The 17812-nt window shown below is 39.3% G+C and overlaps 2 protein-coding genes across 6 annotated transcripts in view; both read left to right on the top strand.

Moving 5' to 3' along the window:
* Positions 1 to 228: 228 nt before the first annotated feature.
* arcn1b (archain 1b) lies at positions 229 to 12476 on the top strand. The gene is made up of 10 exons (XM_034112945.1): positions 229 to 458; positions 2211 to 2474; positions 4025 to 4204; positions 4488 to 4696; positions 5624 to 5785; positions 7744 to 7909; positions 8165 to 8312; positions 8446 to 8554; positions 9268 to 9472; positions 11095 to 12476. Exons 1-10 carry the CDS (start codon positions 456 to 458, stop codon positions 11182 to 11184), a joined length of 1536 nt encoding a protein of 511 aa, XP_033968836.1. The 5' UTR covers positions 229 to 455; the 3' UTR covers positions 11185 to 12476.
* A 2706-nt stretch (positions 12477 to 15182) lies between these two features.
* Positions 15183 to 17812, top strand: part of phldb1b (pleckstrin homology-like domain, family B, member 1b) — a 135377-nt gene continuing 132747 nt past the window's right edge. For 3 of the 5 annotated variants that reach the window (XM_034113243.1, XM_034113244.1, XM_034113241.1), the window contains exon 1: positions 15184 to 15427. In XM_034113243.1, the coding sequence (XP_033969134.1) occupies positions 15401 to 15427 (27 nt within the window). In that variant the 5' untranslated portion in view covers positions 15184 to 15400. Of the gene's footprint in view, positions 15428 to 17812 lie in introns of all 5 variants that reach the window. The other 2 variants (XM_034113246.1, XM_034113245.1) reach the window with 1 other exon arrangement.

Below are 17812 nucleotides of genomic sequence, written 5' to 3'. Positions count from 1 at the left end.
TGTCACATACAGTATGAACTCAAAATGAAATGAAAATGCTTACAACCATGGTTTGTTAATACGGAATATGGATGAAAGGTAGACATCGGTAGCTGGATCTATCTATTTATATGAATCTATCTATCTATTACTCTCAAATTGAGAGTCTCAATAAGAGAAAAAGAGGAAAAGAGAAAGGAGCGCCTGTGTGTGGAAGTAGAACGAGTAACTTATTTATGCAACACGGCCAACATTTTGGGGAACACGTCACTGGTTTCCACGGTGGGCAGTTCTATCGCTGCTCTTCCGGTGGAGACGTGGCTCTGTCCTGCTGCCATATTGACGCTAGCTAGCTAACAATCACACAACTTGAAGTCAGCTGTACATTCGCACCTTTCTATTCCAGACTGACTAGAAATCACCAAATCAAGAAACACGAGAGACGGAAGATCGTCGTTCCATAGAGAGAGACCAAAATGGTGAGTGACAGTCTAATATCCGGGTATTTCCCTGGCTTTCATCGGGCCTAGCAATGATCATAACACTGGCTAACCTGCAACTAGCTAAACCTGGGTATCAGTTAGCTAGCCTGTCCAAGAGCGAAATAACAGGAAAACCACACGTTGGTTTCCACAGCTCTGACAATACTAACTTCATATTAATGTCTTTAAATTAACTAAATGAATCGTCGTTTCATTATACAGAGTCATATTTTAGGTCAGTAGTTGATTCAGAGTGTGCAGACATTGCTGACGTTAACTAGCCTGACAAGCTAGCGCTAGCGTTAGCTCCTGTCACTAGCCTAACCCGAGCTAACGTTACCTGCTGTCATGTCTAAAGCCAGGCAACACGGTATAATGTCATTGAGTTATCTTAATCCATATATACATTATCATGGTTACTAACATGTTGTTACAGCATGTATAAAGGGCTGTCAACGTTAACCTCAGTTGTTGGTTGTCTGCATCAAGTTCAGATCCGTTGCAGTCGGTATCTTTCATTTCTAACTTCAGCCCTTGTCAAGGTGGAATACATACAGTTCCTTCCCTCATTTCCCTAAGTGAAATACACAGTGTACTCATATTACGCTTAATTTAATTAACCTTCACTTACAGTTTTATGTAAGTTATTTTCGGGTGGTAGAAGTACTCAGATCTTGTACTTCAGTAAATGTAGAAATACACTGAATGTCACAATCCTGCATAAAGTCCTGCATTCAAAATGTAACTCAAGTAAAGGAACAAAAGTATATATAATGTACGCATTTAAGTGTTTGTCACAGCTGGTAAAGGTGCAGCTTGTTTTAATCACTTTGTATACTGCAGGGTAGCTTGTGAATTTACTCCAGGTGTAACTTAAGTCTTATTTAAGGGTTGATTTATATTTCACATCATTATTCCTACTTCTGCAAAGTAGCTAAAGGTATTAAATAAATGTAAGAGAGTAAAAGTACACGATTTACCTCTCAAATACCTCTCAAACATTTCAAGTGGTCTAGAAGTACAAAGTAGCACAACATTGAAATACTTAAGTCAAGTACAAATTCCTCAAAATTGTAATCGAGTACAGTAATTGAGTAATCTACTTAGTGTCTTTAAAACCACTGGTTAATTTACTGGAAACGAATGGTACCGGTCAACACTGCTGTGGTCCTAGTCTAGTGTGTTGAGAACGCCTCACCAGACACCTTTAGAATTGTTGGTCCGTTGGTTTCTTGTCAGACATACAAACATTGTTAACACAACCTTATTTTTTCTGAATTCATTATAAACAATGTCAAATTTGGGACATGTTGTAGTAATTGTTTTAATAAAATGCCATGTTGTATAGCTAGTTGCCATGCAGCAACTACAGTCTTCTTCCACGAAAAACCTAACACAGTAGGTTGCCTCAAGCAGTGCAAACAAATAATAAAGTAGGACCTCTGGTGAGAGGGTGGATTGGCTGCATTTTAAACACAAATGTGTCTTAAGAAAACATTTCATTTAATGATGTTCGACTTGGTAAGATGTGCTCTCCCTAGACAGAGGCTTACATTATTGGAATTTGGGTTAAAGGAAAGAGGAACTGTATCATTTGCACAGTACAGTTAATGTATCCCCATGACTTACCTTTGCCTTGAGCTAACAGTTCCATGCTCAAATAAAGTATGCATGTACAATGTGTTTTTATTAATAATAAAACTGAAGCACTGCAGGTACTACAACAGTCCGTTTTTTCTCCACCTCCAGGTGCTGTTGGCAGCGGCGGTGTGCACCAAGGCCGGCAAGGCCATCGTATCGCGGCAGTTTGTGGAAATGACCCGGACACGCATTGAGGGTCTCCTGGCTGCATTCCCTAAACTGATGAACACAGGCAAGCAGCACACCTTTGTGGAAACAGACAGTGTTCGCTATGTGTACCAGCCCTTGGAAAAACTCTACATGGTCCTCATCACCACCAAGAACAGCAACATCCTGGAGGACCTGGAGACCCTCAGACTCTTCTCCCGCGTGGTAAGGAAACATGCAGCTGTTTCTGCCTATGCCTAGGAATGATGTTCATTATAAGAGGATATACAGTTAACATGACACATTGCAGTGTGGAGAATGGCAATTGCTTTAATGATCCCTTTCTGTATCACACATCAAATTACTGAAAGCTGTCAGCCAGGTTCTTGTTTTTCTCCTTTGAGTTATTTTAGCATGTACTATAGCAATTCTCAGCATCCCAGTGTGCATTAATGGCTTTATATGTAGGAGTATGCATTTGGAAATCCAACACTATGTACATATGAAGCTTAAAACCAACATAATGGATTACTGTTTGCTTCTTTAATACTCCATTATAAATTCCTAAGTACAACCATTTATGAACAATTCAATTTTTTCTTAATTTTAATTTTAGCTGAAATATAATACACATGACAAACTCAGACAAAATAAACTAAAGACCATAAAATGATGTTCAAATTTTAGGCAAAGTCATGTTCAACACTGGGTCTTTTATATCATATCTCATAACAAAAAGCATTGAATTAGGAGAATATTATATGGAAAATAAGTAGTTGTTATATTAATAAGTATCATCAGAGAAAACAGTATGACCACAACTCATAAAGCGATAGTTTTTAGCTTACTTAAAAGCTATTCATTTCAAGCTAATAAGTTCATTTGTTTAAAAACCAAAATGTATTATTTATCACAATAATGCTGCACTGCTTTGGTTCCTGTATTTTATAGTAAATGTTATTGATTTTCAAGAAATATCACACCGCTGGTTTATTTTAACTATTTAATTTATGTTATTGCCCTTTTATGTTTTGGATAAAAGCAAGCAGGAAATTGAATATATATATTTCTTTAGTACTAAAACCCATTGTGGGTTGATTTTCGGGATTTATGTTCGTATTACATTTTCTTTGAAAAAGTAGTTCTGAAATACCAAGCATAATATTTCCTAATTAAATCATGTAATACAAAACAGATACATTTTAATTGGGAATTGAAAAAATACTACAATTTCCTTAATTAAGGAAAACAACAAATAGTAAAAACCACACTATTACAATTATAAAGTAAAATGAACCCTCAGGCTATTTGAACAAAACTGTGCAATGTCTGTGTAATGCTCAATATGATTTAATAAGAAAAACCCTGTGGAATATTCTGGTATCCTGATGGCTAAGTTGTTAATTAAACTGTTATATAAACAAACACAGATGTAAACGCAATGAAGTTAAACAAGAATGATCTAGGTCATATCCATATCTAGAGAGATAATGTTCAAATGATCGAGGCTATTACCATAAACTCCACCATAAATCAATACCACAATTATACTCGGAGCCTGACCTCTGTAATAATACACAGAGTTTTGAACATCCAGCACTGCCTTTAATACTGTACAGCAACTAGTGTTCAGTGGATTTGTCAGCAGTCATGCTTTTAGCCAAGACTCATGTAGAAATGATTACTGACCCGTGCCACTTGTGCTTTCACTTTATCTCAAAATGCTTACTTTTCTTTAATTGTCGGATTTAACTTGTTCCTCCTTCCCCTTCCAGATCCCCGAATACTGTCGTGTGCTAGAGGAGAGCGAAATATCAGATCACTGTTTCGACCTGATCTTTGCCTTCGATGAGATCGTTGCACTCGGCTACAGAGAGAACGTCAACCTGGCTCAGATCCGCACCTTCACAGAGATGGATTCCCACGAGGAGAAGGTTTTCCGGGCTGTCAGAGAGGTGAGATCACACTGTTGCATCCGTCTGGTTTATTACACAAGACATATTTTAATCATCTCCATGGGGCTGTCTTGTCAGCAATGTGCTTTTACATCTTATACAAAGTGTGCATTGTATCACATTGTAGATGAGGTTACCATTTCTATCCATTAGTTGAAAATGTATTCACAACACTGCACAGGTTTTCAGCAATCAAAACACAAGTGAAAACCATGTGTTTCTTTCTGTGTATGACTGTTATATTGTTTATAAAAACACAAAATATTTTTGTTTTTATCCACAGACCCAGGAAAGAGAGGCTAAGGCAGAGATGAGGAGAAAGGCCAAGGAGCTGCAGCAGGCCAGGAGGGACGCTGAGCGCTCTGGAAAGAAGGTGTCGACCTACGGAGGCTTCGGCAGCGCCCCTGGCATGACCAGCATGTCCTCAGGGTCCATCATCACAGACACCATCGTGGAGCCTGAGAAGCCCAAGATCACACCAGCCGCCGTGAGGTACCACTCCAAGAAATACGTCTGGTTTTGCCATTCACTTTATGAAGCCCCGCCCCTTTTCCCACTTCCTGTTCAAACGCATATGTGTAAGTTCTTTCGATTTAGCACTTGCAGGATTGTTAACAATAAAACATTTATTTGGATCATTTGCAGTTACACTGCAGTGATGGAATGGTCTACATTACCACATCCGTCGGCTGTAAAATTGCCCAAAAGCTATATGAGGACACTTTTAAATAACTCTGTAGTGTCTTTTGGTGTCGATGGCTCCGCTATGAGGAGCTACAAAAAGTAACAAAGCATATCAGCCGCTCAGACTGTTAACTAACGCTCACGTCAACGGATAATAAACTCAGATTAAATTAACCTGTCAGTGAGCTATTAAGATAGCACATTTTAGCTAACTAGCAAACATTTGCTTTCTAGCCATATGTCTATCTAACAAGCTAGCAAACGTTAGCCATCTTCTTTACAAGCTACAAACCATCATGATCTATCGACCTCAGCTAGTTTACATTAGCTACCCATCTAAAACATTCAAACATTGTGTTAAAGTGCTTTCTTTAAGCCGACCACCTCTTACAGCCGGCAGCTTTTTACAGCTCCAAACATTGCTAATAAATATATTCTCAAGAATGCTTTATTTGGATAAACTCAGACACACACATTCAAAAGCTTAATAACAACAACAAAATGTTTGGCAAGTAAATGTTGACAAAGCTGGCAACGCTATACCAAGTAATAGTAATTACGCTTTAACCGGAAGTACCAACACATAATAAAGCAATGTGAAAATGCCCTATAGCTGTTGAAGCATAAGGTAACTAGTATTGGGTTTCATTGTTGTTTACAGGCTTTTGAATGTTCAATGGTTGATCCTGTTTTTAGTTGTTGAAAACCCTGTTGTGATGTTTTTTCTTTTTCCAGACAAAGTGGACCCAGCAAGGCTCTGAAACTGGGCGCTAAAGGGAAGGAGGTGGACAACTTTGTTGACAAGCTCAAGTCCGAGGGTGAAACCATCATGCCAACCTCAGGGAAGAGAGGCTCCGATGTATCTAAAGCTCTGCCGCCACCAGTCAATGTGGAGGGGTAAAGACTCACCGCAACCTTTATGACTAATTATATATATATTGTTTATTACTCTGCAATTGTTCGTTTTTGCAAGTGCCTCAAAGCTTTATTCGAAAAACAGATAATAGTCAAAGTGGCTTCAGCTCTGAAATGCGCCATTATGGTGCATTTCCACTGCAGGGCCTCGCACGGCTTAGTACGGTATAGTTGGGCCTTGGTAGGCCAGGCTCACTTTATGCTGCGTTTCCATTACAGTTTAGTACCAGGGGTAGTAACTATAGTAAGGCAGTGTAGGCGGAGCCGTGACGTCCTCTTCAATGCGAACCACAAAACCAACATCAGCCGTCAGCTGTTAGCCCTCAGAGCTCACAGCTCCTCATATCTGTTCAGAAACTAGACAAAAGTTAAACAAGTACAAACCACAGACTGCCTGTGTCATGGTGAATACAGTCGCTGCTTTATTTATGTCTGTATAGGCCGTTGTTGTGAGTGTGGACGGTCGGAGCATATATTGCGTTAGCTTAGCCAATCTCCATTTAGAAAACACGCATTTTAAAAGGTTTTTCGCCTGCCGTCTGTCTGCAGACTTGTCAAAGCATTAATTCATGGTTTTTACTAACCGGTATCAGTATGTTGTTACTTCGGCATCATTTTGAAACGTGTATTACAATTAAATCACGATAAAATGTGTTCATTTTGTTGTAGTTGTAGCCCCCTTGCCAGCGATTCTCTCACTAGTTTAGCATACTCAGCCCGGTTGTTGGCCCGGAAAGAACCACGATTTTGGAGGGCCAGAAAAACTGTGAAAAAGTACCCGCTAGCCGGAACTACCACTAGTGGAAACGCAACAAAAAACGGGCCGGGTTTGGCACGGCACGCTTAAAGCGTGCTACGCGCTGCAGTGGAAATGCGCCATAAGTTATTTGGAACCTTCAAATAACCCCTGTGGACACTGGTGGATGTTTAGGGAACTGCAGTCAGCATCCTGTTTTCACACTCGGTAGTCGCAAGCTAGCATCCTGTGCTTCAGCCAAAACATTGACTTGACTTTGAAATCATATATCACATATTTAGAATGTCTATTATTATATTTTATGGGGATTATCGGCTCCATGATACAAACAAGCTTGTCGGTTTAAACATTTCAGCTGAATTTACAAAGCAACCATACCGTAGGTAAGATACATCAGCCAGTTAGCTGTACTTTAGCTACTTAAGCTACATGGATTGGTTGCTTAGTAAGTTAGCTGATAATACGTTTGGAAGCTCGACAATTTAAGAGCCAGATCAGCCTCGGGGGTCTGGATGAATTACCTGAAGTAATCCCCTTTTTAGCTGCTTTAGCTGCACACTGTAGGAGCTGCATGGGGGCTGAAAAGAGGGATAGCATGAACGTCAAATGTCTTTTACACAGAATCTGTTTAAGTTATAGCAAACCAAGAGTCGAAAAGTCCCTTTTTTTCAGTTGTTCATATATTGACAATCGAAAGTGATGAATGATATGGACTTGAATGCAACAAGAGCTGCTTTTTGTCATACTGACACCAAGCTTTTCATTAAGCAATTTTCAATTCAAATAATTAAGAAGTGTTATGTTTCATGTACTATTACAATTATCATATTGTTTTAACTGAACATGGAATTCAATATATTGACATTAGATGCATTCAGGGTTGTCCATCTACAATATTTGGGAGGTTTTTCTTAAGAACCAATAAGCGAATCCTCTCATGTCCTCTTGTAATAATAATGTATTTGCCTTGAATAGTCTTTGATGGTTTTGGAATAGCCCATTTGCTGTTTTTAAAGGAATTCTTTACTCCACACTCTAATACATGTGTTACATGTGCAGGAGTGTTGGTTTAAAACTCTTCATTGTGAAATTATCTTTATTGCACATCTCATAAATATTACCTGAGTCTTCTCTGGGGTTTGTCCATGACTTGAAGTCTGTTTGGGTTTGTTTCCCTCTGCAGCGTACATCTGCGTGTGGAGGAGAAGATCTCGCTGACCTGCGGCCGTGACGGCGGTCTTCAGAACATGGAGCTGCTGGGCATGGTCACGCTCCGAGTCACAGACGAGAAGAGCGGACGCATCCGCCTCATCATCAACAACAACGACAACAAAGGGCTGCAGCTGCAAGTACGTTTACCAACGATCCTCAACATATTCTGAAACAATAATGTGACAGACAGTAAAGATGCATGTTATATTATATGTAAGGGATAATGTAAAAATAGATTTTTTTTGGAATAATGCATTTTAAATGGCAAACTACTTTCATTTAGGAATGGGTAACGAAACTCATTTTCGTAATGCGTACATGCATCCACATACAACTTTTCTTAGTTTCACAACATTGAATAATGTAATTGTGTCTCGGTCTCCCCTCCTCAGACACATCCCAACGTGGACAAGAAGCTGTTCACAACTGACTCGGTGATCGGCCTGAAGAACCCGGAGAAGTCCTTCCCTCTCAACAACGATGTCGGTGTGCTCAAGTGGAGACTGCAGACCACAGACGAGGCCCTCATACCTCTAACCAGTGAGTGTGCTTCTCCTGAGGGACTCGTATAGAGACATACAGTTATTCATCGTCTCCTTTTGACAGGCTAGTTTGTACATGAAGACTCTAATGTGACGTATGACATATTAAAAGTGTCCGGTTCCTCCCACAGTAAACTGCTGGCCTTCAGAGAGCGCCACTGGCTGTGATGTGAACATCGAATACGAGCTGCAGGAGGAGAGCCTCGAGCTCAACGACGTGGTCATCAGCATCCCTGTACCGTAAGTACATCCACTGATTTCTTATAGAAAAAGACTCGTGCATTATATCAAAGAATAGCTTTAAATGGGTTAAATTCAGAAAATCAATAAGTATTTGGTAATAATGATAACGACTGAATATTTATTTTTTCATAGCGAAGAAGGGGGTTTTATTTTCCATTAGGTGGGAGTCATTTTTCTTTTTTTGTTAAATCTGACATGACACAAAAATTGTAAATGCATCAAAGTTAAAGTTGCTAAGCATATTGCAGCAGTTGTAAAAGTATCCCTGTAGCATTAAATGTACATTAATATGAGTAGTAGGTTTTTTTTTATTCTTTGCTTATTCTTTAGTATATTTGGTTAGTTTAAATGTTTTTAGCTTGTAATGTTTCTGTATTAAACATGAACTCTCTCCAATTCTAGATGTGTTGGTGATATATATTTTAAATACTTTTGTTTTGCAGTCTGGTCCCCTATTCTAAGGCTTATTGGGGTGTTCCATTTCACATTAATGTCTTATTAACTTTTTAACCATTGTGAATGAAATTAGTTGAATTGAAACTCTTAAAAATAACGAAATATAAATAATAACATTTCCTCTTTTTTACAATTATTTTCTTTAAATATATCAGAGCATTTTTAAAGTGAGTGAGAATGCATGCCAACAGAACATCCTCGTACCTCTGTTTCTTCTTCTACTGACCCCTCTGTGTGCTCCTGTCCCCCTGCAGGTCTGGAGTGGGCGCTCCTTTAATCGGGGATCTGGACGGAGAGTACAAACACGACAGCAGGCGGAACATTCTGGAGTGGTGCCTACCCGTCATCGACGTCAACAACAAGGCGGGCAGCATGGAGTTCAGCATCGCCGGGCAGCCCAACGACTTCTTCCCCATCGCCGTGACCTTCGTGTCCAAGCGCAACTACTGCGACATCCAGGTGAGATACCGGAAGCTTCTTCTAACTGTCAGGGAATAATTAGCCCTGCATGTCCTCCTTCGCCTTCTGACGCAGATGCCCAGCCTTGGGCAGCATGCTATCTCCCATAAGGAGGGGCTGCCCTAGCATTTTGTTGATGTTGCCAGTTTATGACCGGGCAGAGTCTCGTGTCTCTCGGAGTCCTGACTCTCCATTGATACAGAAGTTTCCCCCACACTAACCACTGAGAGTTTAACACATTGAGGTCAGGGTTAGTGGTGTTGTAATGGACTGCATCACTTTGGGGAGGTTTCCTAATATTCTGACCAGCTCCTTCATGTATATAGGAAGAAGCGTTTGAATTGCTTCTCTATTTATTTGTCGTGAACCATTACCTATGACCACAGTAATAAAAAGAATAGTCAAACTCGGATTCAATTTGGCTAAGAAGGTGTAAAACTAATTTGGGTAAAGATTTATATGATTTGCTTTATAAACTGGGAGGACAACAATTGCAAAGTTGATGGGAAGACGACACAAAGGTTAAACATTAGTGTCAAAGCTACAAAACTGCACGTTAGAAACATAATTTATTGCAGCTCTACTGTGTTGAAAGGCAGAGTACATTTGCCTCTTAGATCTTCAGAACAAGTTATCAACCAAATTATAATGATTTTGAGTGATGTAATTAATTAATTGTTTCAGGCATTAATCTACAAAAGATGGCAAACTTTTTCAGATTTGTCAGTGTGGAGGTTTGATGCAGTGCGGTTGTAAACTTTATTTATGTACTGTCATCAAGACATCTGAACACATCACTGTGTGTGTGTGTGTGTGTGTGTGTGTGTGTGTGTGTGTGTGTGTGTGTGTGTGTGTGTGTGTGTGTGTGTGTGTGTGTGTGTGTGTGTGTGTGTGTGTGTGTGTGTGTGTGTGTGTGTGTGTGTGTGTGTGTGTGTGTGTGTGTGTGTGTGGTGTGTGTGTGTGTGTGTGTGTGTGTGTGTGTGTGTGTGTGTGTGTGTGTGTGTGTGTGTGTGTGTGTGTGTGTGTGTGTGTGTGTGTGTGTGTGTGTGTGTGTGTGTGTGTGTGTGTGTGTGTGTGTGTGTGTGTGTGTGTGTGTGTGTGTGTGTGTGTGTGTGTGTGTGTGTGTGTGTGTGTGTGTGTGTGTGTGTGTGTGTGTGTGTGTGTGTGTGTGTGTGTGTGTGTGTGTGTGTGTGTGTGTGTGTGTGTGTGTGTGTGTCATTGCAATTTCTTAATCCACACTTTATTTACTGTAACATGTTGCGCATAAACCGTAATGCATATTGAAAATAAATCCAAATGAAAGGGAGCCATATCAAGGTACTTTGTTAACTATCAGCCACATTTTGGGGGGGGGGGGGGGCCTTTTCGAATCTCACAATGCATTTATATTGGCCTGAGGCTAATTAATGGCCAGATAAATGTGTACTATAACGGTGTATTATGGATAAAAGATTGGAAATTAAAGTGGTATACTTACAGGAAAGAAATGCCAAAATATGCAAAACCAGTTTATCTCTCCTGCCTGTGCTCAGGAATGTTATTTACGATAAACCACTTCCTGTTGCTGCTGTTGCCTGTTTGTTGTTAATTTCCTTCCTCTCTTTTTTTTCCCTTTCTCCCAGGTTACCAAAGCGACCCTCGTAGACGGCGACACCTCCGTTCGATTCTCTTCAGAAATCTCCTTTCTCGTCGACAAATACGAAATCCTGTAAAAAAAATAATAATTCAAAGGAAACAACTAAATCAAAAAAATCACCAACAAAAAAAAAGTCCAAATCTATGCTACAGAGAAAGATTGAAGATTTTCTTGCCTGCCCACCCTGTCTACTATTTGAGAGACTGTGTACATCGACAGGACTACATCAGCCCGCCGGTAGAGCCTCTTCCTGTGGTGGAGCAGAGCAGCGGTGGTGTATTTATATGTTTGTATGAGAGAGGATCATCTATATATAGAGTTAATTGAAACAGGAAAAAAAAACACAAAAAAAAAAGTAAACCGATGCTGTTCGCCAGGCAGAACTGTAAAGAGGACTTGAGAGTAAGTAGAGGATGACTGCGGGGGGGGGGCACCCTCCCCACCCCGTCTTCTTCACATTGCAATGGTTCATCGATAACGGGGGTTCTTGCTTTCTGTCTTTCAGATTTCCCTATCCATAATAACTGCTGATTTGTAGCTGTCCCAATCATTATAAACCTTTCTTTCTTTAGTCGTTAAATTATCGTGATTTACTCTTGATATCTCACTTTAGATGATCTTTTTTGTTTCATTCTTGCGAGGACACTTAGTTCTCAGTTAAATCTGTGTGCCGTTATCATCAGCAAAATCATTCTTCTTTACATTTTTAACTGATATTTTTTTACTGTATGATTTGTCATTGTTTATACCACTTATCCGGATAATGAAATTTGACAGTGAAGAGCAGGACTTTGTGAGGATTTCTCAGACGCAGGCGAAGTTACCTACCAATGAATACTTCTGCATCTGTGGAATTCCTATCTTTTTGCGTAATGCCAACACAACCACTCCTCAAAAATAGACGCCATTTTTCTCTCCGGTCCATTAAAATCCAATGACCAGCCCTCAGATATCACGGAGTAGGAAAAAAGTACTTTGATCTTAACCCAGGAACAACTTTCAAGCCCTTAATCTAACATCCTGTACGGAGTGGGTGTGTTTGCTTATTATCCACACACACAGAGAAGAATCACATCCTGTTACCCCACCCCCACCCCGCCTGCTCATCCACCCGCTCATCCTTTACTTGCATTCTCCTAGTACATCAACATTATTCAAGTTATAACATTTGTCTTTTATGTTATCGTTTTTTGTTTTTTTTCATTTGTACTCCCCAACTTTCGATTTAGCAATGGTTGTGTGGATGTGGGGTTGAAAATGACTAGATTGAGCATTTTTAACTAAATTACTGAAGGGGAATCTTAACATTCCAGTGTACAATTAGAAAAAAGAATCTTTAATGGAATAAAATGTATTATTGAAAATGTACGCCTGACTCTGGTTTTTGTGTTGGTAATGAGCCAAATTAGATTGGCTTGATTTAGCAAGATGAATTTACCCAGTTGGGAATTATACAAGAATGTATTACTGTTTAATGGAGCTAGTTCTCTGGCTCTGGGCATTTTATAAATCCGGTACCATGTAGGTAAACAGTCATTTAGTACGGAAGCCCTGAGAGGTAAGTGGAAATAAATATTTATAGCGATCTAAATTGTCTTAAGTTCAGAATTAGGAGCATTATACGGTTAACTTTTTCCCATCTGAATAAAGTTGGTTTAGCGTATTTTATACAGTATTGTTTTGACCTTAGAAGCAAAAAATAAATGTCAGGATTATTGGTAAAGGGTCTTTGGTATTAGAGTACATTGAAAGATTAAAGCTCACCTGGAATAAGATAAATGTTTTTAGTCCAATTTATGACATGGAGCATAGTGCACACAATTAGTATCACAACAAACACTTTGAAAAACTATTCAGGAAAACTTTTTTCAACTGTTGTGAAGTCGTAAACACAGCAGAGAGAAATAGGTCATACAGTCAACTTTAATCTTTCAGAAATGACTCCTGCTGTCTGGTCACACGAGACATCCCTCATTAGCTGTGAGGGTCACAGGAGCCAGTCTAAACATGGAGCTGTGAGCCACAGGTTGTATTTCTACATTAGTGACTCATGTCTGATCTTTATTGTACTGCTAAAGCACAGCAGCTGACACAGTGGTTCCCAGCCCTTTTGGTTAGTAAGTTTGTAACCCTCTTAAATCAAGCCTTGAAAACCAATGTCACCTGTAGCATTAGCATTATGTCAAAGGCTTTGGAGTAGTGTGACCTCAAAGTGTAATAGATAATAATTTCTTACATTATCCAGAAATTCACAAGTTAAGACCTTTTTTTGCAGTCATGCTTGCAGCTGGACTGAACGTTGAGCTAAATGCTAATGTCAGAATGCTAGCATAGTGATGTTACGCAGGTGTATTTACCATGTTCACCCTCATGTATGAGTGTGTTAGCATGCTAACATTTGCTAATAAGCAGGTTGATGTGAAATGTCATTAGTTTAGTGGGTATTTGGTCATACTTATTTTTTTTATGAATACAAACTTAAATTTGATGGCACAATATGAAAACTGAAGGATAACCAAAGTTATAAGACTTAATTTTGCTAAAATATGACGTCAATGAGAACAGCTTTCAAGAGGCTTCACTGACAACCATCAATATTAACCTCATGGTGGTGCTAGAGAAATTGTTAGTGGATTAGGGTCCATCCATTGGATCTTAGTGACACATGGCAATCTTTATAATATATATAATAATTATTGAAATACTTCAGTCAGGACTGATATCATACATACAGTACAGTCAACCTGTAAAAATTAAACAGTCATGTTCTTCTCATATCACATATCACTTCATGTGATGTATCACAAACTTAAATAGGTATAATTGGCATCAGCAACGTAAATATTTTGACACAAAATATGAATTGTTGTCAGCAATGACTAACTGCTGGGCTTTTGTTGTAGTTAACTAAACTTCTAAAGGGTTCATCTACTTTAACGACAATGCAGTGAGGTGAGGTTTGCCTGAAGAAAAGTTTATTCTCTGACATTAAGCAGGTAACTGTAAATACTTGTATAGTACAGACAATGGTGGAGGAATCTGTTTGGCCTACATTAGCAAAATCAGAAATACTACTATCTCAAAACACTGTTACAAGTAAAAGTATGAGCAGCAAATGTACTTAAAGTATAAAAAGTAAAACAACATATAATGCAGCATAGCTCATGATAGGTTTTTCTGGTTTTACTCCAAATGTAAGTGCATATTATAAATGTTGTGTAGGGGGCTTGTCAAATCCTTCAAACATGTGTTTTTATGCAAGAGTAACTAGTCACTTAAGCTGTCAGATACAATTCTTTTTGTAAATAGAGCAATATTCCACTCCGAGATAGAAGTATAAAGTAGCAGAACATGGACATACTCAAGTAAACTACTAGCAGCTTGAAATGTATACTTTTATACAGAATTTTGAGAACACTTCCATCACCGTAGGCACTTTTTAATGTGTGTGTGAGAAGCAGCATGGGATCAAAGGCCAAACAAACACTTCTTCGAGTGTCAAAACAGTGCCTCTCTTATTTCTTTAGCCCCATTCAGTCACATTTTGTGTCATCACAGGAACATATGACCTCTAGTAAAAGGCTCAGGGCATAAATGTTCCCAAGATATAACTCTTGACATTGTTGTAATTTTCCCTGACACTTACATGGACTGTTTTAGTATTTAATGGGAGCATAAATGATGATTTTGATTCATAGCAGAGGGAATTTACATACTTTTCTTGCAGACAGTGAACAGAAGAAGAGCGACGAAGAGGAGGCGAGTCAGATGCTGGGCTGAGACGCCGAGCCCGGACCAACAGATGGGTAAATGCTGGGAGATGAGGAGCGTTAAGGGGGGGGGGGGGGGGGGGGGGGGGGGGGGCTTTAAAGGGTCAGATAGGTTCAAGAGAGCTTAGCAGCAGCCATATTTGGACTGTAAGGTGTTTGTTAGAGGGGGTGGGGGGTGTTAATAGCAGCCATCCAGTCATAAAAAGAGGGTGTGTCTGTTTTACGAATGAATGAGCAGGCTGATTAGCTTTGTGAAGGGTCTCAGAGGAGGGAGGGGGTGAGGGAGGAGGGAGAGCAGGGCCACACTGGAGCAGACACTGTTGTCTCTGGCGTTAAACACACAGTCAGTCAGCGGGCAGACACACCACACTGCGGAGATCACCGTCACTCACTTTGGATGTTTTTACTGGATTTGGATTGAGAGGGTAGCCTTTTTTAAAGGCAGTCCACACTGATTGGATTAAGCAGTTGGAAAAGTTCAGTGACGTTTTATTTTCACAGTTTATTCACCTGGATCCAAAGATGATGCTCAAGAAAGTGCGATTTAAGGTAGGAAAATGTTCTTTTTTGTCCTGCTTATTACTTAACACTGAGAACGTTTAAAGTAATAAAACCCATACTGTTCATGTTATTCAGACATGTGACATTTTATTAGAGAAAACTTTCCACATAACACAGCAGTGATCCAACAAATATAAGCTTTGTAAACTTTTCCACTCAGTGTCTGCTTGCTTCTTCCTGGTGAAGTCCTCTGGCTCACAGGAAGTGATGTGTTTAGGTTTTATCTTGAGACATACTGTACATGCATCTTTCTAACTAAACAGAGGAAAGAGAAACATCCAGCAGAGAGATACACACTCTGGGGATGTGATAAGGTATTGAGGACAATTACTACAGCCTGACATCAAAGATAACACATACCTAAATATATAAAACTGACAGATAAGAACCCTATTTGTTGATTTACTTATTTGTGATTTATTATTATTCTCTTATTTTGTTGACATGTTTTTCATTGTTCATATCTCATCTTTCATCATGTCTTCTCTTCAATATTGTTTTCGTACTTCTTTTACCTTATTGCACTTTTATTAGTCCTTCTGTCAAAACACATTATAAACTCTGTGCTAATATTAAAACTATTCAGGTAAGAAAACTTCTTCACAGTTGGTTTCGGGTGAATAAGCTTCTCAAGTAAATATGAAATATGTGCAATTCTTTCACAATAAAAAAAAAGCAAAGAATAAATAACAAAAAATAATAAGGAAATAACAGTAAAGAAAGAATAATAACAATAGTACATAAAATATAATTCAAAACATTTTTTTAAATTATTTATATGATTATAATTACTATTATCTCTGTATCCTTTTTAACAATAAAAGGATAACTCACCTGTAATCATGGTGCATTGAGTCCTTTGCTAAGCCGGTGTGATTTAAGTGTGTGATCAAAGCTGTGTGTGTCCTCAGCAGTGGCCCAGCCTGCAGTTCAAAGGCAGGAGTGTGTGTCGTGACACCAGGGTGATAATTAGAGCTCAGGAACAGGAACAGGAGAAGCTGGAACACCAGCAGCAACCTTAGTAATAAAGATATACTGTTATCACTAATGCAAGTATAAGGGTGACGCTTATTATTTGACATTATTATGTAAATCTCTTTATCTGTATCATTACTTTACGCAAGTTAAACATTTCCTTTTCTTGTTTATCTTGATTAGGTGTTCAGAAACAAACAAATACAGCGTATATCTAAAGTCCCTGATGACCATCATCACTGATGATAAAATAAAGATATGAAAAAATGTAAAAAGATTAACATTGATGACACGAATCACACTTTTAAAGGTCCCATGTCATGGCCATTTCTACTGATCATAATTCCATTGTTGAGGTCTACGAGAATAGATTTAAATTGTGCAATTTTCCAAAATCACATAGGTTTCTCATACAGCATCTCTGTATAGTATGTGTATTCACTCTCTGTCCTAAACGGCTTGTTGGAGCTCCTGCCCCCCCCCCCCTATGAGCCCAGTGTGCTCTGATTGGTCGGGACGTTGCGAGGCTCGCTGATGCGAGGAGTGGACAGGTTTCCGGGTCGGCGATACAGCGAGAACAAGCGAAACTCATCCTGAGCACACACAAACACTCACAGCCGAAGTAAAAACAATAAGTGTGGCTTGATATTGAGTAAGAAAAAGGTTTATAACGCTGTGAGAATGGGTCTGCGGAGAGCATTTCTCCGCCATCCCAACTTGTCTATTACCAGCGTTCAGGGAGCTCTATGCAAGTCAATGGGGACTCCCTGTTAGTTAGCCAAGGGATCCTGGTGTGTGAGGTGCTCCGCGGATTGGTCCATTTGGGCCAATCCGGTCATTTGTTGTTGATTTGGGTATTCACACGTCACAGAACCCAGGAAGAAAACAATGGAAAATGAGAAATCTCCAACGAGGCATTCTGGGGCAGCATAAACAGGTCTTTTCTGTGTTAGAGTTTTACTCGCTACAGGGTGTACTTTGAGGGTTTGTGACTTTGCAGACCGTTTACATGCAGAAAAACCTTCATAACACACAAGGGGACGGGTAATAACCGGAAAAGCATGACATGGGCCCTTTAAGATACAATGCAAAATCCTTATAAAATAGTTTGAACAATTTAACATCAAATGCTCAGTGCCCCTAAAAGAGATCCTTTCAGTATTCTTTCCGTAAGTACTAAGCTATGCTAAGAACATAGCACAAAGTACACATTATTAAGTACAAAGCACTGTGTACAAATGAACAGATGAATTGTCACTCTTTCATTATTACAACCAATGTGCTTTACAGAATAAAAGTCCTTTACAGACGTTTACAACAACATGAAATACGATTTTATCTCTCCCTGTGATCAAATCAAAAACCATACTCAACCAACTGTCGGTCGCTCAAGTAAAA

Source organism: Trematomus bernacchii, unplaced genomic scaffold (assembly GCF_902827165.1).
Source record: "Trematomus bernacchii unplaced genomic scaffold, fTreBer1.1, whole genome shotgun sequence".
Lineage (NCBI taxonomy): Eukaryota > Metazoa > Chordata > Actinopteri > Perciformes > Nototheniidae > Trematomus > Trematomus bernacchii.
Note: the sequence above shows the minus strand (reverse complement) of the source record. Positions and strands in the feature narration are given on the sequence as shown.